The sequence below is a fragment of the Excalfactoria chinensis genome, chromosome 2 (assembly GCF_039878825.1).
Source record: "Excalfactoria chinensis isolate bCotChi1 chromosome 2, bCotChi1.hap2, whole genome shotgun sequence".
NCBI lineage: Eukaryota > Metazoa > Chordata > Aves > Galliformes > Phasianidae > Excalfactoria > Excalfactoria chinensis.
In genome coordinates this window covers 115,979,978-116,007,712 of record NC_092826.1, presented here as the reverse complement: position 1 = coordinate 116,007,712, position 27,735 = coordinate 115,979,978, and the positions used below count along the sequence as shown (strand labels likewise).

The 27,735-nt window shown below is 40.5% G+C and overlaps 1 protein-coding gene across 3 annotated transcripts in view; it reads left to right on the top strand.

Moving 5' to 3' along the window:
- CPNE4 (copine 4) overlaps positions 1-26,881 on the top strand; it is a 195,713-nt gene extending 168,832 nt beyond the window's left edge. For all 3 annotated transcript variants that reach the window (XM_072328609.1, XM_072328607.1, XM_072328608.1), the window contains 5 exons: positions 6,659-6,713; positions 15,249-15,300; positions 19,345-19,478; positions 21,660-21,896; positions 26,249-26,881. In XM_072328609.1, the coding sequence (XP_072184710.1) occupies positions 6,659-6,713; positions 15,249-15,300; positions 19,345-19,478; positions 21,660-21,896; positions 26,249-26,380 (610 nt within the window). In that variant the 3' untranslated portion in view covers positions 26,381-26,881. The remainder of the gene's footprint in view (positions 1-6,658; positions 6,714-15,248; positions 15,301-19,344; positions 19,479-21,659; positions 21,897-26,248) is intronic.
- Positions 26,882-27,735: the final 854 nt, after the last annotated feature.

Below are 27,735 nucleotides of genomic sequence, written 5' to 3'. Positions count from 1 at the left end.
ACAGGAACTGGACAACTTTTGTCATCAGTGTGTTTCACTTAATATGTTGCTGAAAGTTGTTTTGATAATGTTCTTCATTTTTACTGGATATTGTTTTGATTTTGGTAAAATTACATCAACTGCTCATTTGCCCACATTAAATCACAGTGTAATCACTGTAACAGTTTTATCTGCTTATCCTAGAAAGCTTGTTTGTATCTTGAAAGTGTGTTATGAGAAATTTCTCTACCAACACTGCCTTGTATACTATGCCAGCACAGACCCATTTTCCCCTCTTCCCAGCACAAACCTTACAGATTTTTTCTGATAGTGTTTTTTGTTCTGTTTTGTTTTGTTTTTGCAGAAGAAAGCCTCTGACCAGCCATTTCCACTCTAATTTGTAAAAAAATTGACAAAATTATGTGCATACGTAGTAAGGCTTTTTCTTTTTCTTCTGGTTGCTTGACGGAGTACACACTGAAAGTTGCACTTGTGTTTCAAGAAGGGAGGGACCCCACGCTGTTTCGTCTGAGGTTCTCCAAGATCAGATGTCTGTGTTATATTGTGGGATTCAGCCTGCTTCCTACAATGCTGTCTTCAAGTCATGTCAAGTTTTCAGCTTATGAAATAACAGTCTGTGTGAGAATGACCTTGTCAGTCACAGTACACTTTCCATATATGTTCCTGCAGACAGTTTGCTATAAAGTTTTGGAAGCTACCAGGTCATGCTTGTAACCCCTTAAGATTCAAAGGACTTTCTGGCAACTGCCCTGATTTCAAAAGTTAAATGTAACTCACTGCAGCCTCTTCCAGCATCCTCTTCCCTAGTTTATTCACAGTCGTGAACATTTCTTTTTCAAGATACTTTTTACTGAACTGGGTCATATAAATCAGGTCATTGCAATTTATTTGTCATCTAGAAGGGAAGCTTGACATTTTGGTCTCTTCTTGAATCTGCTATTTTATTAGACTATTTTTCTAACAAGTGATCTCATTGTCATTTCATTTAGCTTAACCTACTCCTCTCTCAAGCTGTGATTACATTTTTTCTGTGGGTATTCCTTTCCCCAGTATAGGAATTTCCAAGTTCACATGCTATTTCTACCCTGCAGGGTTTCTTTTGCTGTTCTTTTATTGTTAACAAGTGGATGTTTAAATCTGTTTTACTTGGTCTTAGCTTTGTTAGGTATTTCGTGAGTTGATGTCTTTCATTGGTTAGCTTCAGGGAATTTGTATTACCCCGCTTAATTAGTTATTTCCCTCACAGGTAAGACAGGCACTTCTCTCATATTCTTGAAACCCAATTACATGACAGTAACTGTTTCTTCGGATTCAGCAGATTCCAGCTCCCCTAAGGTGACTAAAGGCCATAATTAAGGATAGCAATTGAATTTTAATGTCAGGATTTTGCACATGGTTGTGGAGCATCTCTTTGACAGACCAAACAATGTGGCTATTGCAGTGACTTGCTATTGATTTGTGTGCTCCCGGATCTCTTTTCTTAACAAGATGTATGATAATAGTTAATTCCTGCCACTGCTTTACAAATCACTGTGCAGTATGGACTGGATTCCAGGCCTCATTACATACAGCACAGATTTGAATAGTCACAGAGTAACCTGGCCAGAGCCAGAGACATGGCTGCATAGAATCAGGCACAGCCCCACTGCGGGCATAATGTGGCAGTGTAGCAGTCCTTCAGAGAATGCAGTTTGTAGGAAGGAAAGTGCTGCAGCTGAAGCCCTGCAGTCATTCTGGCTCTGGCAAAGCAAAGAGAGCTGGACCACAGCTGGCTCTGACCCAGCCTGTCCTACAGTAGTGCAGGTGAGGTGGATGGGTTCTTGTTCCTTCTTCTAAAATAGGGCGCTTTTTTTGCGCTATACAGTTCATGTCCTTTATTTACCTATCTCTGCTTGCAAAGCAGGAACCGAAAATGTTTAAATATTTCAAATGATTTCTGTATTTTCTTTGGGACTCCTGCTAATCCCTGTAAGCCGTCATGATTCAGAGTCTACTGGCATCAAACCCTCCTAAGTACTAAATAATACACTCAGTAACATGATTCATTCATATGCTTTAGAAAACCAACAATTCATCTCATTTTCTTTCAGTTCACTTCTTGAACACGAAAGATTACAATTTTAACTAAGTTTAGAGATGACTCGGTTTTGTTTGTGGTTTTTTCTGTTTTTTCCTTTTCCTCCTCCCTTTCATTTCTTCCCCTTTCCTCCCCCTGCCATCCCCCCCTCCTCACATTCACACTTTTGTCAATCAAACATGCATCATATTCATGCATTTTGCTTTGGAAATTTAAAATGTCTGATTTTATCACAGGAAAAGTATATAGGGCAGATTCTTTTAAGACTTGAATTGAAAATGAAAGGCATAGTAATTGATTTTGCTCTGTCTTGCGTAGTACTTTAGAAGTATCTTCCTGGTAATTCTGATCTAATCCAAAATCAAAATTACAAGTGACAGCTTTATATCCAGGGACCAAAATCGGGTCTGTTCCTTGCAAGAATTTCAGAGAGCTGGAAATTTAAACGCTTGGTCACTTTAAACCAAAAATGATATTTCTGTGTGTGTTGCTTTTTTATTCCTCTTCTTTTCCTCCCTCCCTCCCTCCCTCCCTCCCTCCCTCCCTCCCTCCCTCCCTCCCTCCCTCCCTTCCTTCCTCCCTTCCTCCCTTCCTCCCTTCCTCCCTTCCTCCCTCCCTCCCTCCCTCCCTCCCTCCCTCCCTCCCTCCCTCCCTCCCTCCCTCCCTTCCTCCCTTCCTCCCTTCCTCCCTTCCTCCCTTCCTCCCTTCCTCCCTTCCTCCCTTCCTCCCTTCCTCCCTTCCTCCCTTCCTCCCTTCCTCCCTTCCTCCCTTCCTCCCTTCCTCCCTTCCTCCCTTCCTCCCTTCCTCCCTTCCTCCCTTCCTCCCTTCCTCCCTTCCTCCCTTCCTCCCTTCCTTCCTTCCTTCCTTCCTTCCTTCCTTCCTTCCTTCCTTCCTTCCTTCCTTCCTTCCTTCCTTCCTTCCTTCCTTCCTTCCTTCCTTCCTTCCTTCCTTCCTTTTCTTAAACTGTGTCTTTAGTACCACTGCTGCAGCTGCAGCTGCAGCTGTTACTCCAGAGTAGTGAGCAGGTTTTCATGCTGAGGCTCTTCAAGTAATATCACAGAATCATAAAATCATAGAATGGTTTGGGCTGGAAGGGACATTTTAAGATCATCTGGTTCCAACCCCCCTGCTATAGGCAGGGATACCTCCCTCTAGACCAGGTTGCTCAAAGCTCCATCCAGCCTGACCTTGAACAACTCCAGGGAGGGGCCATCCACAGCCTCACTAAGCAACCTGTTCCAGTGTCTCACCATCCTCTCAGTAAATAATGTCTTCCTAATATGTAGTCTAAATCTACCCTCTTCCAGTTTAGAATTGTCTCCCCTTGTCCTTTTGCTACCTGCCCTTCTAAACAGTCCCTCCCCAACTTTCCTTTTTGTTCCCTTCAGGTACTGGAAGACTGCTATAAGGTCTCCTCAGAGCATACTATTTGCTGTGTTAACTTCAAGAGCTTAAAGCTAAGCACATGTATAACTACAGACCAGAGGGCTTCCTTGAATGCCAGTAAGATGAGTCCCAAACTAGTATTGTGGCTAGCTACAAGTTCATTTTTTCAGAATAAATAAATGGCATGTACAGAGACTTAGGGCATTTTTTCCCTGTTCATTTACTCTGTACAATTAATAGATTAGATTCCCAGCAACACTGATGTATATCCAACTCTTATGTGCAACAGCACCTGGGCCAACACCTTAGGAGGAAGTTGCAAAAGACTCTCTAATGTCTGATTTTAAAATAATTTCATCCAGTGGAAGAATTTCAGCTATGTTCTTTTTGATAATAGGAAAAGTAAATCCTCATAATAAAGGTGAACTCTAGATATGCTACTGTAGGTCAGAGAGCACCTGTGGTTAACGAGACATGATTTTTTAAATGTTCATTATTTTATCTCCCTTTCTTTATAGACAGTTCTTCCCTTCCAGTAATACTAGGCTTCCTGGTGAAGCAGAAGGTATCATTATCTGTATCACTTTCTGATTTACAAAACCTTACTATTTCCTTTGTTATTCTTTTCTCCTGTGTGCGCAGTACAGCTCACTGAGCTCTCTCTCTCTTGTGTGCCCCTGTTAAGGTATTGATTTGTCATCATGCCTCCTCTGGTTCACCTAGATATCTTAAAGGGTAGGTGACTAAAGCTGAGCTATTCTAAAAGGATAATGGAGGATATTATCAGAAGTCATTCTATGCTGTGCATTATGTTATAGTTAAGGTGTTACTCTAAGACTTCAGCTGGTTATATTTCTGTTTGGAAGACAGTAGTCTTTGAACCCTGACAGTTCCTTCTGTGTGTATTAATTTACGTTTACCAATATGAGCAGTGAACATGAACTTTATCCCTGATTTTACATCCAGGCTATAATTTAGATTTGCTCATTGTTTGATGTCTTTTTGACAGGAAAATGCATGTACGTCATGTACATCTATGTTTGCATGACTAGTCACAGCCCTTACATAACCAGGTATCAAAGTTGAGATCCAGTGCTTTTGCTTTTCTCATTTTCATCTCAAGTCCTTAAGCTTTTTGAAAATTACAACAACCAGGAGAACTCAGGCTACAGGAGGTATCTCTTAGCACTCTCTCTGCATTGCTTTTTTTTACACTCAAGAGACATTGCAGTACAAATGTATGAGTCTAGGTATCACCGAGCTGGGTAATTGCTGCTAGTGTAGCTTTATGGATTGCTGTATTAAACATGGACACTTACTTTCTACAACTCTTTTTAGTCTTCATTTTGCTCTCACCCAAAATCAATTAAATTGCAGCTCCACAGGGTTTTATTCTCTAATCCAAGCATGGCTTAATCATTGATGTAAAACAAGGTTTTTTCACTCCCCTCAGACTCTTTTCGAATGTCTTCTTATTTCTTGCCCTCTAAGTGCAAGCCTGAATTCTCATCTGTATCTATTTATAAGGGCTTCCCTGCTTCCGGGACTGCTTAATCAAAGAGAAAGCTATCAGCAGGTGGTTAGCATCAAATGTCAGCAGCTTCTTTGTTTCTGGCATCTCTTGGAAAAAAATGTTTCATTACCATGCAAATGATGTTAGTCCTCCTTTCCAAGATCCATTATCACACAGTGTAACATATGGTACACAGGACTGCGCTCCCAGGATTTATGTGGCAACTAAATTTCTTAGCAGAACAACAATTGTGAGAGCTAAGCCATCAGATGGCAATAATTACTGTTCCCCATTTCTCAGTGATCTGCTAAATATTTCTCTATCTGGTGGTAGCAACTAATAGCTCATTGTGGGGGTGGGGGGACAGTGTTATTTCTCCTTCCTTTTAAACTCTCCCATTTATCCATTGCTTGTATCAGAAATGTCACAATGCTCCTCTCAAGCTATACCAGACGAAACAGCTTGGCAGCTTTAATGATGTTGTTCGCTGTTGTGAGTATGTCTGGGAAGTGTGTTACTCACGTGATACTTGGTGTGGCAATGTCTTGAACTACACAAAGTCAGTCGAACCTGCTGCCTCTTCCTGAGAACCTTGGAAAGTGCAAGTTATGTTTGGAAAGTGCCAAAAATGCTGATAGGAATCCAGGTTTTCCAAGAGCCCCGAAACCCTGTGAGCAGAATCAGATAAACCTAGAAGAGATTCAGTTCATCAGAGCAATGGGGTACAGTTCCATGATTTCAGTGGTGCTTCAGGGTATGTTTGGAGTTAAGCATATGTTTGGGTGGATTGTTAACTTTGGGTGTGTGATGGAGTCCTTTGCTGACTCAAGGACGAGACATTCCTTACAGCTTGTTGTTTTCCACATTGCCATCTGGGAAGAGGGAACTTGACAGGACGTGGGCTGTGTGAGACATTACTGCATTTCTGAAAGGGTACTAACAGCCCTGAAGTCCTCTGAATCAGGATTTTTGTCTCTACAGATCTCTTTGGTGTGGAACAACCTCAGCACAGTGTTTGAAAGCAAATTCACCATGCCACAGCATTTGCTAGGTTACCAGTTTGTATAGCCAGATTGAAATAATTTCATGTTTTAGTGAGACTACTACTGAAGCACATGATATAGGTGGAAAGCCGTACAGAACCAGCAGGTTTCTGGGGGTGTATTTTTAGATATTTTAGGATTTCTATTTTGCACACAGACAACTGTAAGAATTCACATTTGCAAACACTTCTAATTACAGTCATCTCTTCACTAAACTCATTTTCTGAGTTGGGGGAGCATATCCACATTTGTATGAAATCAATCTGTTCTCACAGTCTGTTAGACGGCTCACTCTCACACTGCAGCCAGATAGTACAAAAGAAGAGGTAATATGGACCTACAATTGCACTTGTGGGAGAAGTGCAAGATATCTCGATTCCTTGGTGTTCTCCAGGTGCTTTTAACTTCCCCAGATACTAGATTGTCACCTGAAAAATGTCCGGTACTGTTTCTCCATCTGGTCGACATAAACCCCTCCTTCTCTAATACCTTTCCATCCCATTCTGCCATGTAACACTCTTGACCTAAAAGCGTTTTCTGTGCTGCTTTGCATTTTCGATGAATGCTTACAGGAGAGTAAATGTCTATTGTTGCAAAATGCAATTCTTTGTGAGAACTCTTTTCTTTATTCTTTTCCAGTGACAAAATGTTCCCAGCCTTTGGATTTGGAGCAAGAATACCCCCAGAATACAAGGTAGGTGAATAAGACAAATTTTCTCATTTCCTTCATTTACGGGGCATAAAATAAGGGAGAAGAGGGAGAAGTGCAGGTTGAGGGCTGGGGGAAGCAGTTCCTACTGTGTTGTCTCTCATCTGGTTTTCTCATGGAGTAGTGTCTCACTGAAACCAGAAATCAAAATTAAAAGAGGTATGTTACACCAAAAATATTTAATGATATTAGCAAAACGTTGATGATGGATGTTAGCCTGCTAAGAGGACTGAATGTCTTAATAGCACTGAACAACCATATTTTGAAGCTTTGTGGGCCTTCATTTGACAGAACCAATTTTTGTAGGATGTAGTTCAGTGAGTGGCATAGTGCCTTTGTTTTGTGGTTTAGAGACTGAACGTCTTCCTGAGAAAATAGGCTTCAGAAGATTTTTGCTCTGTACCAAATTTCTGTTCAGTAGTGGACATCTTCAATACCAGGAAGAAAAGCAGAAGAGCATATTCATGCTAAAAAGAAGTTGTATTTTTAAACAAAGCAGAACAAAACGAGTGATCTAGATGGATGGTGCAACAAATTGTGGGCAGCTTGGTAGTGTTGGAGTGAAAAACATGGAGTTAAAGAAGGATCATCCAACCTAAAAAAGCCTAGGGAGAAATAGGCAGAAGTTCAAATCCTGCATTGCACGTGTAGAGATGGAATAGGCAGAATAGTGGGTCTGCACAAGTAAGTAACCAAAGACTGGCTGAGGATTCTGCAACTCAGATACTATCTGCAAAACAATAAAGCAGAACTGGACTCCTGATGATGCAGACTTCATCCAGTATTCTCAAGTCTCATACTCTGAGTTGCTTCTTCCAGCTGTGGCTGCACTGAGGAGGTGAACACTGGATGAATGGGAATCATTGTTTGCAGAGAAGGGCTGTATGCTATTTAGTGTTAGAAAGCATGAATCAGCAAAAGGACAAAAAATGTACATAAGTGTCCACATGATTTGTAGATCTGATATCTGCATGAAATTCCAGTAGTAATGTGCAGCAGATTTGATAGGTGTCTTGCAAACAAGTGTCTGAGGTTAGTCAATATATGTTTAAATAGCATTAGCTTCTAAGGTAAAAATTGCTGTTATGGAAAAGTAGACTCTGCCTGACAAAGTGTTTTGCTGTACCATGTTCCTGAAAAGGAATGCCGGTGTTAATGCTTTTCAAAAATCAGACAGCAGACAGTTTCCAGAACCTCAATACAGATTTTAATGTGGTATATGCACAGAGAACATCTGTATCTATTACGTACCTGTTCCAACTGTAGCAGGTAATAACCACCTGTGCTATACAAGGGGAAGTGTTTTGGAAAATAAGAATGCTTAGCGGCTTCTTCCAACAGACATATTAGTAAAACACAAGGACTGCTTCTCAAATGTCCGGCCCTTTGCCACAAATATGTACATCTCTACCTGTGATTGTATGGCAGTGCTCACTGAATGAGCTGATCTATATGTCGCAACTAGATTGCTCTTGGGCCCACTCCTGATCATTCCTGATAAAGCCACATACTACTCTGATGTTCCATCAGCTGTAAGGTGACCATCATTGCATGAGGGAGAACTTGCCATTCTTTCAGCTGCTGAAAGCCTCAACCTTCACTGGTTTTCTGGAGATAGCTACTTTCTTAACCAAAATGATCAGATTGTGACTTGTTAGGTCATATGAGCAATGGCAACGTACTGACTTTGTTAGGCCCGAGCAACAGTCACTTGATTGTGAAGAGTTTCAGGTGCCAGATGAAAGACATATGTCTGGCTAGAAAGTGATTTCAGGGGTACTTTGTAACCAAATATTCCTGCATTCACCACTGTCAACTGATCTGATACCTGGGAAGAAATAGTGTTGGGATACATTTCCTGATAAGTACTCTTAAGAAGTGAGAGACTTGGACAACTTAGTTGCCCAAATCTGCATGCAAGGGTCTTGCATGATAACATGATCTGTCCTGACAAAATCGGTGTATTACTGACCTTTTAGAGCAGGAAATCGGATGAATCACGATCTTCACATTTTGCAAAGTTCGCAAAACGTAATGATAAACTTAAGATGGACCTACTTGCTTGTGAATTACTTGTGTGATAGTAAACGAGTCCAAAAGTACGTGGAGATACAACTGAGAGTCAGAACAACATCTTTAGTCTCCACCATGGAAAACTGTCTCAGAAAATGACAAAGAATAAAATGTTAAGACATCAGCTTACTAATGTAATGAAACTTTGAAGAGAAGAACCACATTGCAGATGGACTCACCCTTCTGTGCAACAGATGGGGACAAGTAATTAACTGGATGCCTATCATGGGCACATCCGACTGGAACTGAATTAGGAATCAGCAGTTATTGTGCTGTGTAGTCCGTCCAAATACCTTCATTCTTACATAAACAGTAACCTTTAGACCTTTAGAGTCCCTGCTTGGCTTTGTCTGAACGTCTGAATTGAAAGATTTGCTTTCTAAGTGAGTGAGGAGTCCACCTCAAAATGATGTATTAGTAAGTCAAGACCAATAATCCTGAAGATCCTTCATTAATTTAGTCTACACTGGTATCATAAATTTAATTCAAAACCAACAATGCTTAGTGTTTTACATGGGATACAGCCAAGATGCATAGGAAATGGATATAATTGAAAGTAACAAAGAAGAAACAAGAGTGCTCACACCTTGTTTACTGGAACTTCTCTTCTCCTCCTGCAAAAATATGGTAGCACTAAAGACACCATGGCAGTAGTGTGGATCTCAGACTATTCAAATGTTCTTCTGGTACTTTTGGTCAAAATTAATTCAAATCATACATATCTTAATTTAAAGGACAGCAGTGTCAGAACTGTGATAAATCACATCTTCAAATCTAGATTGAACCGTTATGAGAAAGTCTAAATTTTTTCTCCATCATATGGATATATCTGCTTTTCATTTTAATTTAGAGTGCAGTTGAGCCTCCGGTCCTAATTAGTTAATCTAACCTGCATATAGCACATTGGTCTCTGCACACCAGCAGCTGCTATCTTTTAATTTTACGAGTAGATGACAAGTTGCTAGGTCTGTGGAAGAAATGACTCCCACTACCAAGGGTTTCTAAGTAACCATGGGAGCCTCCATACATCAGTAAAAGAACAGTAAAAAAAGCAGCTTCCACAGAAGTCTAAATGAAAGCTGACCAGTCTAAGCATGGCAGTAACACAGTAACATGAGGCCAGAGGAAGGCAGCCTGATACAAACAGTCACCAAAGTAAGTGGATGTAGTGGATTCAGACCTAATTTACGTCCTGGTCAGTTACAAGCTGTAGGAAAATGGGGACTCACTATTCAGCATAAACCAAAGGTAATGAGTCTGTATTGTGCTGTTTAGGACCAGCTGAAGACCACTACTTTCAGGGTGAGCATAAGCTCTACATTTATTTGGCAAGATTAATTGGGTGCACTAGATCGTATGGGAAACAGGTGTCCATTTTGTGATGTCATGTCAAACCAGTGCCTCCATTTCTTACTCTCTTAGGCTGCTTCCATTAGTTTGGGACAGATGCTGGAGGGTAGCATCCACCCATCCATTTAGTAAGATTCCAGCTCCTCACGTCTTTTTATGTGTTACAATAAGTGCAGCGTTTACTATGCCAAGCAATACTTCCCATAGAAAAATACACCTCTCTTCACATTAGCACTTCAGAACAGTGACAGCATCTACCTTCGCAGGCTTCTCATGAATCACCTCAGGGTGAACCCCTTTAAAAGCATATTTTATATATACTTTCTGCAGAATTTCTACTTCAAGAGCACACTATTATGTTACAATGATTATATTTCCCCTCATTTCAGCTCCAAATGAAACACATCAGCTGTTAGAAGGAAAAAAACAGAGTTTCTTAGTGGCCTAAGGAATCTGTGGTAGTGAAAGAAGCAAGACATGCCATGTAGAACATTCCTCATCAGTCTAGGGGTACTTTATCTAGTACTCAGCAATATGATCTTTTTCCCCTGAGACCTGACAATTACATCACCCCACTCCTTGATCTCAGTAAACCTCTAAGAGTGATATTCCACACCTGAATTCTAACAGACGAAAACAGCAGAACATGAAGGCTATTCCACAGCACTGTCTTCAACTCATCACTTTTTTTTTTTTACCAAGAAGCTTGATGTAAAATAAAGAGGTAGCTGACAATATGCACTCAGACAGTGCTGCAAAGGTCACAGTGAAGAGGAGAAAAGCAAGCTGAATCACACACACCAACTTAGTCGGCAGAACTCAAAGCAGTTGAGAAACTGTACAGATGCACAAAACTTGCAGTTAAAATGAAATATATATATTAGAATTGTGTCAGCCCCATGACAGGTGCGTTGTCAGTAATGAAGTGTTCTTTGAAGGCTATTCGGTGAATAATTAAGCAACAGCTTAGTGTTTGTTTTAAGACACTTCTGCTTGTTTTTGCATTTTTAATGAAAGCTCCATTCATTGTTTATACTGGGAAGATCCACTGGAAAGAACCTCACTGCAGTTACAGAAACACAACAGCCCCTGTGTTACCCTAACTTGCTTTGTTTAGTTTACTAAACAATGTATGTGAAATGTATGTGAAAAGTGTTCTTTGTGGGCTCCATGCTTTCCAGGAGACTAAGAGAAAAAGGTAGATTGTGTAACAGATGTGTAACAGACCAATGGAAACAAACAGGATTTGTCACCTTCTCCATGGGACTTGGATTTAGGCAATGGAAGCTGAGCAACGTGATGAAAAATCATGCACAAAGGGAAATAAATGGGCAAGAATTGCCACACAGAAATGTCTACGCTGTGGTCTTAGCCAGAGACACAAGCTGTCCGGCTACCAATCAATTTGATTAATGAACATTGAGAAAATAGAAGTTTTTGAGCAGTAGTACTTTAAATTTGTTAGTGTCTTTTGCAAAATATGCAGGTATTCAGTACTCAATTTAAGGACTGGCAGTGGCTTAAGAGCTACTGTCCATATTTCTCTTGTAAAAAAAAAAAAAAAACTTGAAGAAATTACCATTGAAATAATTTGTTCCTGGTACAGGAAGTTCCTGGAAAGCTTTGTTCTAATAATCCCACCTCTATGATGTGTCTGCTAAATAATTTATAGAGTCCTGTAGAGAGAACAGATTAATACATAGCCAAGTGTAAGTAGGCTACTTACTTGGAGGCTTTGAGTGGTGCTCTGTGCAGCATGGTAGTGCCAGGCTTAATCAACTCTGCACTCCTGAATTTCTCTTTCCATACCTTTTATGTACTGATTTTAAAAGAGCAAGAGGGCTGCACAGAGGCTCAGCTAATTATTTGAAACTTAATCCAGGATGTGAAACACAATCTTAGTTCTACAGGGACATTCCTTATTGTGAGGCTGAATTTCACCACAAAACAAAGCCTCCAATTCTTTGCAAAGTTCTCTGTGCCATATAATGACATAAAGCAATCATTCTATGTTTGTATGATGTGAGGTATTCCAGAATTTCCTGACTCTTAACTTGACCATCATACAAATGACATTAGTAGACTATATAGACACACCTCCTTCTGAACAGCCAGGTGTCTTGTTATGTTTCCCCTGAGGATTTCCCAGTCCTCAGCATCTTTGATATTCACACTTTTCCTCCTTTTTTTCATTAGCATATCAGTTCTGGTAGTACATAAGGGCTGTGTCATTCAGTGTCAGAAAGATGCCATTCAGTATACTGGCTTTGGGCCATCTGACATCAGTATAGTTTGCCTTTCATCCTCAAAAGCCCTGGCATGCTTACCTGAATTTTAAAAGAAAGGCAGAGAATGAGTTCTGGACATTTGGAGAAACTGCTTTGAAAAGATCTGCTATTGTTTTGCACTGAGTAATGATTTCCTGTTTGTGAACCATTCCTGAGCTGCACAATGAGCTTCTCCACATTATTCTTATATCTTGTTTATATTCTGATATATTTTTAAGAGAGCAGAGAAAACAACCAAATCCTTCTTTATTAATTCTGTTTCTTGTCCCACCCTTAGGGTAAATTGTAACACCGGTCCTGGTGAATGAGGGTGACAGTGTATGAGGTTCACTTGCTGTAGAATAGCAGCCATTGCTCAGACAGTATTGGATCACTTTGCACACTTTCTAGACCAGTTCTTTCTTATTGGCCCAGTCTCCAGCCTGTTCTTCTTGAATAATAGCCTGGGTGCCATAGCTATGAACCAGATAAATTGTTTGTATATTGTGATCCTGAAACTTTATAGCAACAAAAGCGTCTAGCCCGTGCATGCATAGTGTGAATTAAATAATGTATTTATAGCTCTGGAAAAGAATTGTGGTGTTCCTTTTGCTGTGATTTGAAATGCATTAGGAATAAAGAAATAAAATCTCTGAAGAGGCACAACATTGGAAGGATGAGCCTGCAATATATATATGTGCATCACTTGCTATTGAGATGCAGCAAGTATAAAATACAGAAAGCCTAAAGGAAAAAGAAAGGCAATTGAACAACAGAAAAATCATCTGTGAGTGAAAACTCACCCAGCCATTCTTGACATCTGCAATTACCTTTGGCCTGCAGCTGGTCATGAGACAGGCAGATACCAGCTGTGCAAGTCGTGCTGGGAGACATACAAGAAAAGCCAGACAGAAATGCTCTGAAGCACCTCTGAAGCATATCTGACAGCTCTGCTCTCCTGTGCCGTGTTAGTGAGGAGCATGCGTAGTGACTCTCTGCATTATCTTCTATGGCCAAGAAGCCTGAATGGTCCATTTAAAACCCTTTGCAAGAGATAACTGATGCTTGGTGTAGACATAATAAATTCCTGGCTAGGGCTGAGCTGGCTGAATGCTCTTTAGTGAGCTCTTGCTGCAGTTCCTGAATTTTCTCCCATCATAGCAGAGGTCCCACTTTATTTAACCTTTTAGTAAGTAATGGTGAGCATCATCATGGTGGGCAAGACCAGCATATGATAGGACAAACATGTAGGACAAGCATTTTAGTGACGATAAAGCTTCTGGTTAGTTCCAACTAGAGAGACATTTGACCCATCTGATGTTGCACACTGGGAAAGATTAGACTGATTTAAGTTAGCTGGATCTAAGGAATCCTATCAATCAACATAAGAAGGACTGTGTACAATTGACGAGTGCTGTGTGTACCATCTATTCACAGACCATTTTCTGTGCTATTTTTATTGTATAAATGGAAGTTATCTAAACTAGCAGATAAAACAGTGTCATCCAACATGTAAATCTCAGTAAATAATCCATGTCCCATTGCACAGGAAGTAAGCAGGTTGCTTTCCATATGCCTAAGAGTGCTGGCACTTCCAAATGTCCTACAGATATCCAAAAGTCTTAAAGGTATGTGATTGTGTTAGGCATATAAATGTCCCCTTCTCTCTGGAATGAGCTCAAATTAGAATTGTGCAAATTGCCTCCTTACATCTTGAGCCATGTGCACTTTTTGCAAACCAAAATATATATAGATAGGTTGTATGTTCAGGCAGACATTGGGCTTCATTCCAGACAATGGGAGGTAACAGGAGAATTCAGAGTCTGAGCTTCAGAGCTGAAGAGATCATGAGAAATCAAGCCTTAGTCATCAGTGGTGCAGAAGAGAATCTGGGGAGCAAAGCAGACATGAGCAAACCAGAAAATCAGAAAAGAGCATCTGAGGAACGTCCCAGTACGTTTGTGCTGTGGTTGCTAATCTCTAATTGACAGACTTTTAGGAAGCTTGGAAACTGAGACTTACATTGTCTTCCATAATTTATGCATTCAGAAGTCTTGTATTATTTTCCCAAACCACTGAAGATAACGATGTACTATTTTATTAGAAGATCAGCAACATTTCTGTATTCACAGACATTTATCTTAGAAAATAGCTCTGTGGTATTTCATTACAGACTTATTTGAAGAGTGAGAAAGTGGGATATTTACTTAATTTGAGGGGAAATGTTTTCCTTATTTTTATTACTGATTTCTCTTCCAACTACTCCAATTTCTTAACAAACTTAAGACTTCTCACATTTCTTACATGATTGTCTCGCAGTGGGTCCAAGGAACTTCCTTGATCTCTTTGGAGAATAAATTATTTTCTCAGTAAGCCTGTGACCTTCAAATGAGAAACCATTCACATGGTACATGGAAGGTTCAGAACAGGGCTGAGCATGTGCTGTAACCTTCTTCAGCTCTTCTGCAGTCTGTGACACAGAACTAATGAGAGCTTGCTTTTACGTCCCACTGCAGCAATAGTTCCCTCTTCTGTCGCCGGCATTGGTAGCTCAGTGCTGATGCCATATTGATGTGATTTCTCATGCATGTGGGTGTTTTTTCTTTGTGTTCTTCTTTCCTGTTTTTTATTGTTATTGACAAGTTTGATTTCAGTTGTGGTACTTTGTTTTCACGTGGATTTCCATCTGAGACTGTATTTCTGACTTAAAGCTGAAAGCTTGACAGATCTCTGGTTCAGTGCAGAAAGAATGTAAAAGGTGTGTAACTGAGAGTTCTCTTTGAATATTTTTTCCTACTATAGTTTTCTCTTCTTTTCCATTTTTCTGCAGGTCTCTCATGATTTTGCAATCAATTTCAATGAAGACAACCCAGAATGTGCAGGTAACACATCAGGATAGACTTACCGCTGTAGTTCTGCTGTGACAAATTCTGCTTCTATTATTTATTGTATCCCCTGACTACTTTTCAAAGTGTTTCTTAAACAGTTCTGAAACCTAACAGATTCAGAGCCCTTGGGCTTAGCTGTAGGAGCCTTAGCAAGTGCCACACATTAATGTCCTAAAAGATAGGTCCCATTGAAAGTACACAATGCTGGATGCTTAGGATTGCACATCCCTGAATTGCTACGCATTGCTGAAAACTGAAGCCATGTTTTCTATGTTCCTTTTGGATCTAGAGCAACATAGTTTGTGCAGCAGTAGAGGGGCAGGACATGAAAGGCAAAGCATGCTGTGCACCTCTGCAGTCAGACTCCCGCTGTTTACAGCCAGTTGTTTAGCAAGACCTATAGCAACAATAGGCTACTGCAAGTCAGCCTAGCGAGATCCAGCACCTGAGTCAGAGCAGCAGTTGAGTGTGAGAGAAGGAAGCATGCGTTTATGACAGCAAATGCAGGAGACAGCTGTTTGAACACAGCATAGGTGAGTGGTGTGTTCTAGCAATATTCACTAGTCTTCAGTAGAGGATAGATTAGTGTAGTGTACATCATGCATTTTCAAATGAGGTCTGCAGTGACTGATGCTATCTGTAGAAGCTCCTGCTATGATACTCATATGTTTGAAAGTCCTGGTCAGATGATTGCTGCTGTCTAAAATGCGCAGGTTTTTATTCTCCCTTATTCTTTGCTTCAAAACACTGAAACAGGTGTTTCAAAATGCACTTCTCATTCAAATTTTTTAGCTCTTCCTTTCAACCCTCCTCAGACTTCTTAGTGGCTTTCTTTCTGATATGGCCTGCAGAACATGTTCAGGGTGAAGATTAAAATGCCAGGGAATAGAGTGAGGAAAAGAAGAGAGGACAAGCCATTTGATGAAAAAAGACATTAGAAAATTTGAGATTTCATGCATTTTAAGTGAGTGACGTGTCTTTTTGGTTCAGCAGACATTCCTGCTTTGTCAGCACACATGAATTTTTGGCCTACTCCAGCCTCTGTAGGTCGGGTGCTTGAAAAGTATTTGGGCACTTTTATACCAGCTTAGCCTCCTCTTCTGCTTCTTTTTGAGTCCAAGGCTTTTATCATGCTGTCATTATTATATAATTATGTGCATTGACTGAATGATATAGTATTTGAAAAGGCTGTCACACCTATATAGTGCCAACAGCAAGTCAGAGATTGGATAGACAAACCTTCCGCAGTTAATGAACTTACAATTCATTCTATGTGTGGAAAATAAAATGCAGCAGTGAAAATGAGAGGAGATTAAGAAAAAGGAAGAAGCTGCTCAATGAACTTTGCCTAAGCTTTATGTAGCTTACTGTTTGTTGTGTATTCAATTGTTATTTGTTCTTTGAATAAGAGTCAGCTGAGAAATTAATCCATCAATTAAAGGTGTAGAGCTGAGAAGTTGGTTGCAGCATGGAGGAAGGCCAGGGAGGAAAGTTTAGAGCATTCATATGCACATCTCCAAGATAAAAAAGGCTCTTCTGTGTACCATTTAAAATAATATCCGTGTGGATGAAAGCAAGAAAACAAGACAGACCAGAAAACATGTTGTTTAATCATCTGCTGCAGCTTGCTTATCATCTGCCTGTAATGAATGCTTGATTAGTTCCTACAGCCAATTGTTCTGTGCTGTTTCTCTGACTTTTGTAGATGCCCACTGCATTAGGTGGCACAGGCTGCAGTAATATCAGCCCATCATGTGAAGAGAGGATACTCTATGGGCCAAGAGTGGGAGGGAAATAAAATGCTTAGTCACCACACTATTTTACCTTGTAATCTTTAGCATACTTGCCATAAAAATACAGGAAAAATACTGAAGAATATTTTGCTTTAAACCAAGAAGCAGAGACTGGAACCAATATAAAGAGTACGTGTCTGCTTTGCCCTTGAGGAATTAAATCCCTTTCTCTGTGGAAGTAGTGACCTTTTACTGACACATAGGAGGGTTAAGCATCACTACATTGAATAGGGATTGTGTTAAAATGTCAACTCTTTAATGAGCAGTCTGGGCAGAGAATGGATTGAGAGCAGGCTGGAGGGAAAGATTTTGGGAGTGTTAGTGGTTCAACATGAGCCAGCAGTGCATGCTTGCAGTCCAGAAAGCCAACTGGATCCTGGGCTTAATCACAGGCAGCATGACCGGCAGGGCAAGGGATGGGATTGTCTTGTCTCCCTCTGCTCCACTCTCACAAGGCCCCACCTTCAGCACTACATTCAGCTCTAGGCCCCAGCGTAAGGTCATAGATCTGTTAGAGCATGTTCAGAGGTAAAAAAGTAAAGGGATGAATTGTGAAGAAAGATACATCATTGGCTTTGCCTAAAATGAAAGGGTCCAAGAAAAGGAAGCCACAAGGTAAACCACACTCATCTCCTTTTGGATTTGGATATAGGAGGAAAGTTTCTGAAATGAATAGGAGGAAATATTTCTGAAAGGTACTGAACGGAAACTATATACAAAGTATATATTTCTAGAACGTGTTTACTTCTAGGAAGAAAGCAACTGCCTGACATGAAGCACGCTACATCTGTTTGGACTACAGGGAATAAGCGTTATCTCATACTATTTTAATGCGTAAATTAAAAACACATTGTATCTTGCCAACATCTTAGAGAAGATTTATGAGGCCTTTGTGCAAGACCTGTAAGTATATATGATGCAGTCTTAGCTAGTTTAAAATTGGGAGTTAACAAAGGACCCATTTGGCAATACGCAGTTTAGTCACTGGAACTACCAAGGGAAATTTTGTACCTTTACTCTACATTTAAGCAACCATAGCTATAACTGGAGAGTTTTCTTTTATCTGTGAGCACTGCAATGAAGGAATGTGTTTCTAACTGTCTACAAAGAGGGAAGACCATATTCCCCACTATTTCATCATAGGAGGTTCAGGTGTATCATTGTCAGGTAATTGCAGCTCCCTTTTATTTGTTAGTAATGGATCCACATTGTTAGTAATGGATCCATATATTATCACAGAATCACACAGAATCACAAAATTGTAGAGGTTGTAAACATGGCTGAGTAAAATCTCACAAGTGAGACAGTCTCGATGCAAACTGGAACTGGCTCAGGATCTCACTGAAGCCATTTCATTCTTCAGCATCCTTCACACAGTTCTTCAATCTGTCACTTTCTTTCCAACTTTAGACCTCTAATCCTCTAGGTCTGGTAAGCTGGGATTCTGCCTGTGGAAGCTAATGTGCATCACTTCAAGAAATGCTTCTTCTCAATGATTGAAAACTCCAATTCTCATTCTGTGATCTGTCAAGTGTGTCAGCAGGAGTCTGTTCTCCTTGGTCTGGCTATATATCCTGAAATGAAAAGCCATAAATAGCTAGTTCTCCATCAAAACTTATTGACTAAAGCTCATTTTTCTTAGACTGGAAAGTATCCTTCTATTTATTCTGAGATTTCACAGTTTTTGGTCACGTCTGAATTCAACCTGTGAGTAATTATGCAAATTCACCCTGAAAAACTGTTTTCCTAGCACAAGGGAGTTAGGTATTTGCAAAGATGTTTGAGTTCCTTGACAGCTCTAGACCGTAAGTGCAAAGGGTAGGTTTGTTGGTAACTACCATGGTAAGCAGAAATAAATATCTACATGAAGACAAGAAAAGAGATGTGTTGAAAGGTTTTTAATTTGTGCCTTCCCTTTTAGCATGAATGTTAGCTGATGATCAGCAAGAAATCACTTAAACCTCTAAAAGAGTAGAATGAAACCTATGGCACTGCAAAGCTAATACCTGAAAAACAGGCATTAAACACTGCTGGGAAGAAGCATGGTATAATGAATTATCTATTACAAACTAGATTCAAGGCAGCTAGAGGCAGCTTCTGAGAAATTATCTCAAATTGTTAGTGCTTGCTAATTGTGTGACATTTTGAATTTACTCATTAAGAACCTGCCTTTTATTTACACTTTAAACAAGCATGATATTGGTGATGTGCTCACATTTTGCTTTTTTGTATCTTTTCCTACCAGGAATACAAGGCGTTGTGGAGGCTTATCAGAGCTGCCTTCCAAAGCTGCAGCTCTATGGGCCAACAAACATTGCTCCCATCATCCAGAAGGTGGCAAAATCAGCATCGGAGGAGACCAACACCAAGGAAGCCTCGGTAAGGGCACGATGCTTTGTTCTTGCTCTGTCTTGGAGGCCAACACAATAGGATCTGTCAGTGTATATTAATAATGCCTTACCAGCTTTTATCAACTACATTCACAGAAGTCACTTTGAGTCTATGGCAGCTGGAGCAGCGTATCTAACCTTTACATCTCTGACAGTCACGACTGTCGATTCATATCCCACTGTTCTGTTTCCTGTAACACACTCACATCTTCACAGAGGAAATATAAGTGGCAGGACTGGGGTTACAAAAATGCAGGGGTCAAGCGCTAAGTGTTCTCATGATATAAGTAGATGAGTTCAGGTGTTTCTCTACACAGACTACCTATTTTCAAGTATCTTGCAGAAACTGTACTAGAATGTATTTATTTTTTAATTTTATTATTATTATTTTTATTTTGCCAGCTGGGTGTTTTGTTTTTTTCCCAGCTGTTCCTCTGATACAGTAATACAGTTTTCAGTTTACAATTATGGACATGCAGTGCTGTGCACCTTTTGGAAATAAGGAGACAAGTCTGTTAGCCTGCATCTGATAGACACATGATAGATTGGTTGGGCTGTAGGACGTAAACATAGATGGGGTGTAACGTACCTCTGCAAAATGCTTTACGCTTACTTTTTTTCCTGTTTTCCAGACAGAATGGGAGAGAGTATGTGAGCAAGTAGGTCTGAAATATCTATGAATGTAGAGCAGTGCTGTGGGAGTCAGGGATGTAACAGATAACTCGTATACCGCAGCAAGAAAAATGATAGTGTATAGGAACAGGACAGAGATGTACTTTGACGTGCATTCCATTACCAGTCTTGGAGCTTTCCCTAAGCTTTCCCATTAAGGCAGAATTTCCCAAACATTTCTGTTCATGCTCGTGAATGCCACTTCATTACAATTTGCAGTGTATTGATACCATTTAGAATCTCAGTCCTACGGTGGTGAATTGCTATATTTGAATTTCCATACCCAGCTAATCTTGAGGTAGCTCATGCTGTTCCCAGTGCTGACTCTGAGCTATTATGTCACATTTAATAAAATGCTTTGTTTTTCTAAACCTAAGCTTCCCTGCTTTCTGTTTGTTTGAAAATCAAATTAATTTGTAGCATGATTTTTCAAGATGAAGTTACCTCTCTGTGTATTTTGTTTTACTCGTGGCAGAAGGTGATGAATAGAAAACTCTGTGTGAGTTTACATAGCTGTATCTAAACAAACTGTAATGATGTTTTCTGTTGGTACTGCTCATGCAGAGCAGTGACCAAATTCTATGACCTGTTCATTTCTCTTATTAATGCACATTTGTTAAATGGTTCCAGCTGCCTAGCTATTCATAAAGGACCCATGTGAGAGCTGCTCTTTCCATTAACAAGTGAAGAAGTAATAGCCTATTTGATCCCAGTCCAGTGAGCCTTGGACTATTGGGAAAGAAATGACAAGCACTGAAAATTGCTTGCTCTCCTTTAGAGAATGAGAAAACCTCTCCTAAGGGCTGTATTTAAAGTGTCTGAAAATTGATATTTTCCTTTCTGCACATGCCCTGCCTCTTCTCAGGGACATCATCACTCTGCAGAATACAGCAGACCTGCTGTGGTGGGGTGCTTCTCCCACAGGCACCAGTGGGTCACCCTCCAGTTTGCAGATGGCTGCACCCATCCCACTTGCCTGTTAGCAAGCCTCCTCTGCAAAGTGCTGTCATAACCTCCCTGACACCTCTGTTACAAGCTCTTAACGCTTCAATGCCCCATTCCTCGCTGCCTCCCACTGTTTCCCAAGGGGAAAAATGTAATCAGAAACTGTCAGCAGAAGTGACTGTGCAGCAGATGGAAAATAAGGCTGGTGAGGATATCAGGACGCTTCCAGACTTTGCAGCCAAAGTCCTGCTTTCTCTGCCCTAGCAGCTAGAAACCCCCTTTTCTTCCTTGTGCATCCCTTGGCTCCCTCCAGGTCCAGGAACTGATGTGAACTACAGCCAAGCTGCTGCAGAGGAGAAATTAGCGACTGATGAGGTTTGGATGGAAAATGTGCTTAACGTTTGAGTTATTATAACGGCTCTTTTCTCTTTTAAAAATCTGTGACTGACAGTTGTCAGAAATAATTTCATACACAAAACAAACAAACAAACAAAAGGCTTTAAAAGATGAACTAATACATACATATATTTTACTTCTTGTCCAACAATTTCAGCAATATTTCATCTTGCTCATTCTAACGGATGGCGTCATCACAGACATGGCTGACACCAGGGAGGCCATTGTCCACGCCTCTCACCTTCCCATGTCAGTCATCATCGTCGGGGTGGGAAACGCCGATTTTAGTGACATGCAGATGCTGGATGGCGATGATGGGATCCTGAGGTCTCCCAAGGGCGAGCCAGTGCTTCGAGACATTGTCCAGTTTGTGCCATTTAGGAACTTCAAACACGTAAGCTGACTTTTCCATCCATTCTGCTGAAGGGTGAATGTATAAACATATAGTGAATGGTCCCCAGGGGTAGGCCTAATGTTGCATGAAAATACAAAGTATACAGTAAGTCGGTGGCATTATTGTGCCAGAAATAAACAAAACGAAACGAAACAAAAACAAATACAGAATGAAATATTCTTAATCAGTGATGTGGTTGGGAAAGAAGAGATGAGAAAAGCCTTGTGCTTCTGTGGTGTCAGTACTTATATCCATTTCCTCTCTTTTAGTTTGGCTTCTCTCCCTGTCTTACTTTCCCTGATCTCTCTTTTCCATTCTGTTTTCATGTGTTCGGTCAGGGCCGTTGTATTGCATTCCCACATATGTACATTGTCCCTTCATTTCCACGGAGAGATGAAACAGCTGCAAATTTGCATTGAGCGGTTTCCCCGGGAGGCTGCTCACTTATTGACATTCAGATCCCTAAATTCTCAAAGACAGAACAATCCACCCAGAGCATCCTGGTTCCCTGCAAACCTTTCCTCAAGTTCTGTACAAGAACACAGCCAAGAAAGTTCTGTTAAGAGTTCCCTGTACCTTCAGCCAGCTGTTCCCGTGTAGCCCAGTGTGGTATAGGAGACACTCTTGAGGAGGAGAGGTGACAGACCCAGCACTGACTTGCCAAATTTGAAGCAGTCCCTTGGCCATGTGCTTTCCTCCTCAATCACCTGCTGACATTGCAGCATCTGTCCCAGGGACGTTTTCAGCACCTGGGCAGAGGCAGTGTTCACCCACAGCAGCTTTTCCTCCAAAGGACAGCTTTTTTCAATGTCCTTTTCCTCTATATAAAGATACAGAATGGACATGGTTCACCAGTGATGCTGATTCCATTCTTTTCCCCTCTGTTTTTACATCTTTCTCTCCCCTCTCCCCTCATTCCTTCTGTGATATTTAATCATTTTTCCTTACCGTTTTCTCTTCGCCTTAGTCTAGAAAGGATATCCGGGGTATTGGATTAGAAAATTCCTTTACCCTGCAGTGTACCTGTTCCACTTTCATCATGAAAGAGCCCTTCTCAAGCTGCTCTCATTCTTTTAGTTCTGGATTTGTCACATATGGGTTTTCAGTTCTGGGTTGGTTTTGGTCTGCACGTGGATTTACACTGTTTACATTTCTTTAGTTTTTCTAGTCTTTTTGTTACTCCCCAGATACCTTCATTTAATTCTTCTCCAGAGTTGTTCCTTTTTCTGTCTTCAAAATAAACTGTTGCCATGTTTCTCACAGCTGTGGACACCCTTCTTACTATCACAAAACCTACTGACAAATAAGCGAGAGACTTGTGTCATGGTTTTGCAGGTTAACCCGTGACACTTGTTCCTTTTTTCCCTTTACCGTTACGTAAAGAATGTATCCTCGTATGATGTAAACCTCACCTTGTGCTATTAGACCACACTAAACAATGACAGGTTTGCCTCTGAATTGTAGATACGTCCATTTTGTGTTGACAGCTCTGCTTAGCCACCTATTAAGTATCTGCTGGAACAAGGTATGAGCATGACCTGCTCATAGCTCACAATTCTCCTTCAACATATAATCACAAGTGTGTGGTGCTGCACCAGTCTATTGTGAAAGCATCAAGAGGCAAATTATTTATGGACTGGTGTTAGACCTGCATTCAATGAGCTGAAAAAATGTTTCTGCAAGAAACTGGCAAATCCAGCTGCATTTGTTAAATTTAGTTTCACTTTGTGACTTTATAACAAAGTTGAAATCATCCTTGATTGGATAGATGAACGTTAACAGTTGCAGCTCTGCTTGGGCACTGAATATTTTGTGCCTTATGTTAACTTTTGAGTGATTCCGAGTGTTATTTTAATTGCAAGCATTGGTCAAATGGGGGTGTGTCTTATTTTGAGCCGTTGTCGATTAACTACCCCAGATGATAGCAATCTTAAAAAATCACCGCTCTTGTTAAACAGAGATATTTTTCTCCCCCTTTCACTCAGTAATGGGGATAATATAGCTTTAGAGATAGATAATGTGTTTGCTGTATCACAAGCGCCAGTATATCTTATACAACCCAATATTTAATCTGTATATCATGATCTTTCAGCATTTCAACAAATGTCAGTGTAATGGATGAGTGCCCATAACAACAGCCCCTTCTGCTTGAATTTCTTTGTTGTGGAAGCATCCCAGATGATATCTCCCTGCACAAAGTGACGTTCGCAGCCATCTTTCTTATCCTCAGCATGAACAAAAGGCCATGCCTGTTGCATCAACTAGTGGAATAATTTTCGATAATAGAAATGATGGTGATGCTTTGAATTTGTTGGGATTTTTTTTCTTTTTCCCACAGAAGAAAAATGCAGATTTAACCCAAAACTGCGTTTGTCAGATCACTTCTGATCACACACATAAGAATTACCATAAAGCAGCATATTACGTTTTACAACTTTAGGAAAAAGATTTCATTAAAAATCACATCTCTTTCATCAATTTTTGTCATTTTTTTTTACCTTGTGTTTAGTTTTGCTACTTTGTAGGGTCAGCTCTTCAAGTAGGGAAAAGGAAAAGGTGAATGATTTCATTAGAAAGGCTACACATCAAGTTTTATAAGGTTTGTAGATCTTTCCACTAAGTCAAGTATTTATTTATGCCTGAATCCACGTTGCCTGTACTACTGACGGAAGGAGGGATGCTGTAGGATGTTACTTGTGAGCAGTTAATTTTTGATGTGATGGGATAGTAAACCCAAATTCATTCGGAGTCCAACTAAACAATGTTTTTTTCCATTGCTTCAATTCTCAGGTCAGCCTGCAACTCAGAATCTCAGATGAAAAATAGCATTGCCAAAAGCTGCCTCCGTGAGAAAATCGAAATGAGGGAGAAGGGAGTTCTAAAAATAACCTACAGATAAACTTATCAAATAAGAGGGATTCTGACTTTAAGGAAGGCCCTGATCCTTTGCAGCACTCTGACATACATATAAGTCAGTTACAGTTATTCGCATGTCTTAAACTTCTGAGCCCCATTCGGTGTTGTACTGGCTCAAGACCAGAGATATAAAGTTTTGTTATTGGGGTTTAAGCTTTTTCTACATGATGTCCTGTATCAAGAGTACTTCAGTAAAGCATTAATCATAATTGTATTGATTCCTAGCATATCTGTAATGGCAGCTCCAAATCAATCCATTCACAGTGCTACTTTATGAGCTGATTTCTCTGTTTAAAAAGCGTGATGTATTTACTGTGCACAACTCGGATGCAGCAAATAGATGGTATTGCACTCTGCATTGTGTTTAATTACAGAGCCTAACAACTGTAACTTAATAACACATATCACAAATCAGTGGGGAAAGCATGGTTCTTCACCACTGCAAAGAGCAATGTTTTGCACTGCGCATTGTAATTAAAGATTATGCATGGTAAAGCTGTAAAATGGAATCAGCAGTCATTTGTAATACGTATCAATTATCATCAGAGGGGATTATTCTCTTGCTGCTGAGTGATCCAGTTGTTGTGTATTAGCCATCAGATGAGACCTATTCATCTTGAGGTGTTTCTTGCTAGGTTGCTCTTCAAGCATAGCATTTAAACAGTGATGGAAATGTAACAGCAGCACATCTGTGTACCATCTGTGTTAAGAGCCCAGTAAAGGTAACTTAAATAGCACTGCCCAACTGGGCTGGTTTTTAGCTTGGAAGCTGTTGGGTCTGTTTCTTACTTACACAAGTGCGTGATCCAGAGGAGCTGGTGGCAAGTGTCCCTGCCCAGCATCTTTAGGCGCAGAGCAGAGGGGAGTTGTGCTTGTAGTGCTGGCCCAGCTTCCCCCACTCCCTACTTTACCCTTTATGTTCAGTTTTATTTCTAGTAACATAGCATAAAGACAAGTTAAGGTACATACAGTGTTATGCAATAAGTCAGTCAGTACAACAGCTCTGTGAAAAGCTGGGTTTGACTACTAAGATCAGAGCAATGATGCAGGCCTCCCATTCCATAGATGTCCACCCATGTTCAGCATGAAGTTCCGCAGGGTCCCTCAGTGAGTACTGGTGAATGATGTCCTTGCAGAGCATTTCATCATGGTACGGTGCTCTCTGAGTGCAGTGAGGTTCAGGACAGCAGTTTCCTCAGCCTTGAACTTAGAATCTGAGTCCAGATGGATCTGAAAACATGCAGAGCACTTTTGGCTTTAGCGTACTTCTAAGTGGCCTTGTGTACATGCCCAGGCTGAGCTACAAAATGAGTTTCATGGTGCCACTCTGTACCATAAGTCTTGCCTTGATCTTGCGGTTCCAATGCCTCTAAAACCTTGCAGTGCTTTTAGCACAGAGACAGGTTAACGTCTGTGTTTTCTGCCATTCCCTGCAGGCCTCCCCAGCTGCTCTAGCAAAAAGCGTTTTGGCTGAAGTTCCAAACCAAGTCGTGGACTATTACAATGGCAAAGGGATCAAACCAAAATGTGTGTCAGAGTACGAGTCTTCCAGGACATTGGCTCCATGAACCCGCCTGCACTCCTTCACAACATCAAAAAACAAAGAGAGAAACGCTACTGTCTACAACTACTGTACTTAAAAATGAAACAAGCAGAAAGAATAGCACGTTTTGGTGATTTTTAACTAAAATGACCTTTCGTTTGTTTCTTTGTTTGTTTGTTTTTTGCATGTGTAGCCCAAAGGCTTGAATCTGTTACGCGGTGGTGGTGTTGAAAACTTTTTATGAGGAAAACAAAAGTGAACTCTTGACATTACAGCATGTCTCCTTGAAATAATATATATAAAAAAGTTCTATCTGTATCTGTTTTTTATACAGGTTTGTTGACATTTTGCTAAATTTCTTATCTTTACACTATAAAGCATTTTGAAATATTTATCGAGAGTCGATAGCCAAAACGTATTTGGGTTAATCTGCTATGAACTGAGAGATTTTTCAAAATGGCAGATGCATGAACTGTATTTTGCATGTTTAAAATAAAAACAACACGGTTTTGCACTTGTTGTCTTTATTTCCCTCTCTGCCACGACGTCTTTATTCCTCTCGCTGCCCACTTCCAACTTCTGTATTCCAACAGAGGGGTAACCAATTATTTCAAGGGATACTTAGTCCTGAGCATGGGCATTTCTAACACTGCCACTTTGTAGCATGGGTACCCAAACACTCCCACACACCCGCACAGAGCGTTCGGACCATAGCTGTGAACAGATCTGTCTTGGAGGGCCTGATGCATCAGGACTGCAGGAAAAGATCTGCCCACGTCATCCAAACAATCTGGCTGGCTTTCCAGTGCCTCGGTTTTGGCTACCCAGATTTAGAGCCTGCAATGTTTGGGAATTCTGGTTTTGTTTCATTTTTGTTCTGTTTTGTTTTTTAATCTTGCACCCAGCTTCGTTTGACACAAGAAATTTTGTGTGGCCCGATTTTGCAGCAACTGAAAATGGAAACTTCTCACACACAGCTGCTGTGTACAATAGAAGAACTGATTTCGTATTCAAGAAGTATATCAGAGAACAAACAACATATGAGCAGTGGATTGATTTTCCCTTTGAAGTGTTAAAATATATTCACCTATGAAGAAATTAGATCAGCGTTATTCTTAGTGTTTGAACTTTGGCTTCTTCATTTGCTATTAGACAACAGAGGAACATGCAGCTTGTTCAAAGCTAAGGGTAATGTTTGACCAAAACCAATTCTGTGTGGGATTGCCCAAATGACATAGCTTTGGATGAGCAGCATTCCCATTAAGTGAATACATTTGTGTTGATGGGCTTTGATTGATGATTTTGTACCATAAAATAGCCAAGACACGTGGGGCTGTCTTCCCAGCACATTCAGTTCTACTCCATCCATCTCCCACAGAG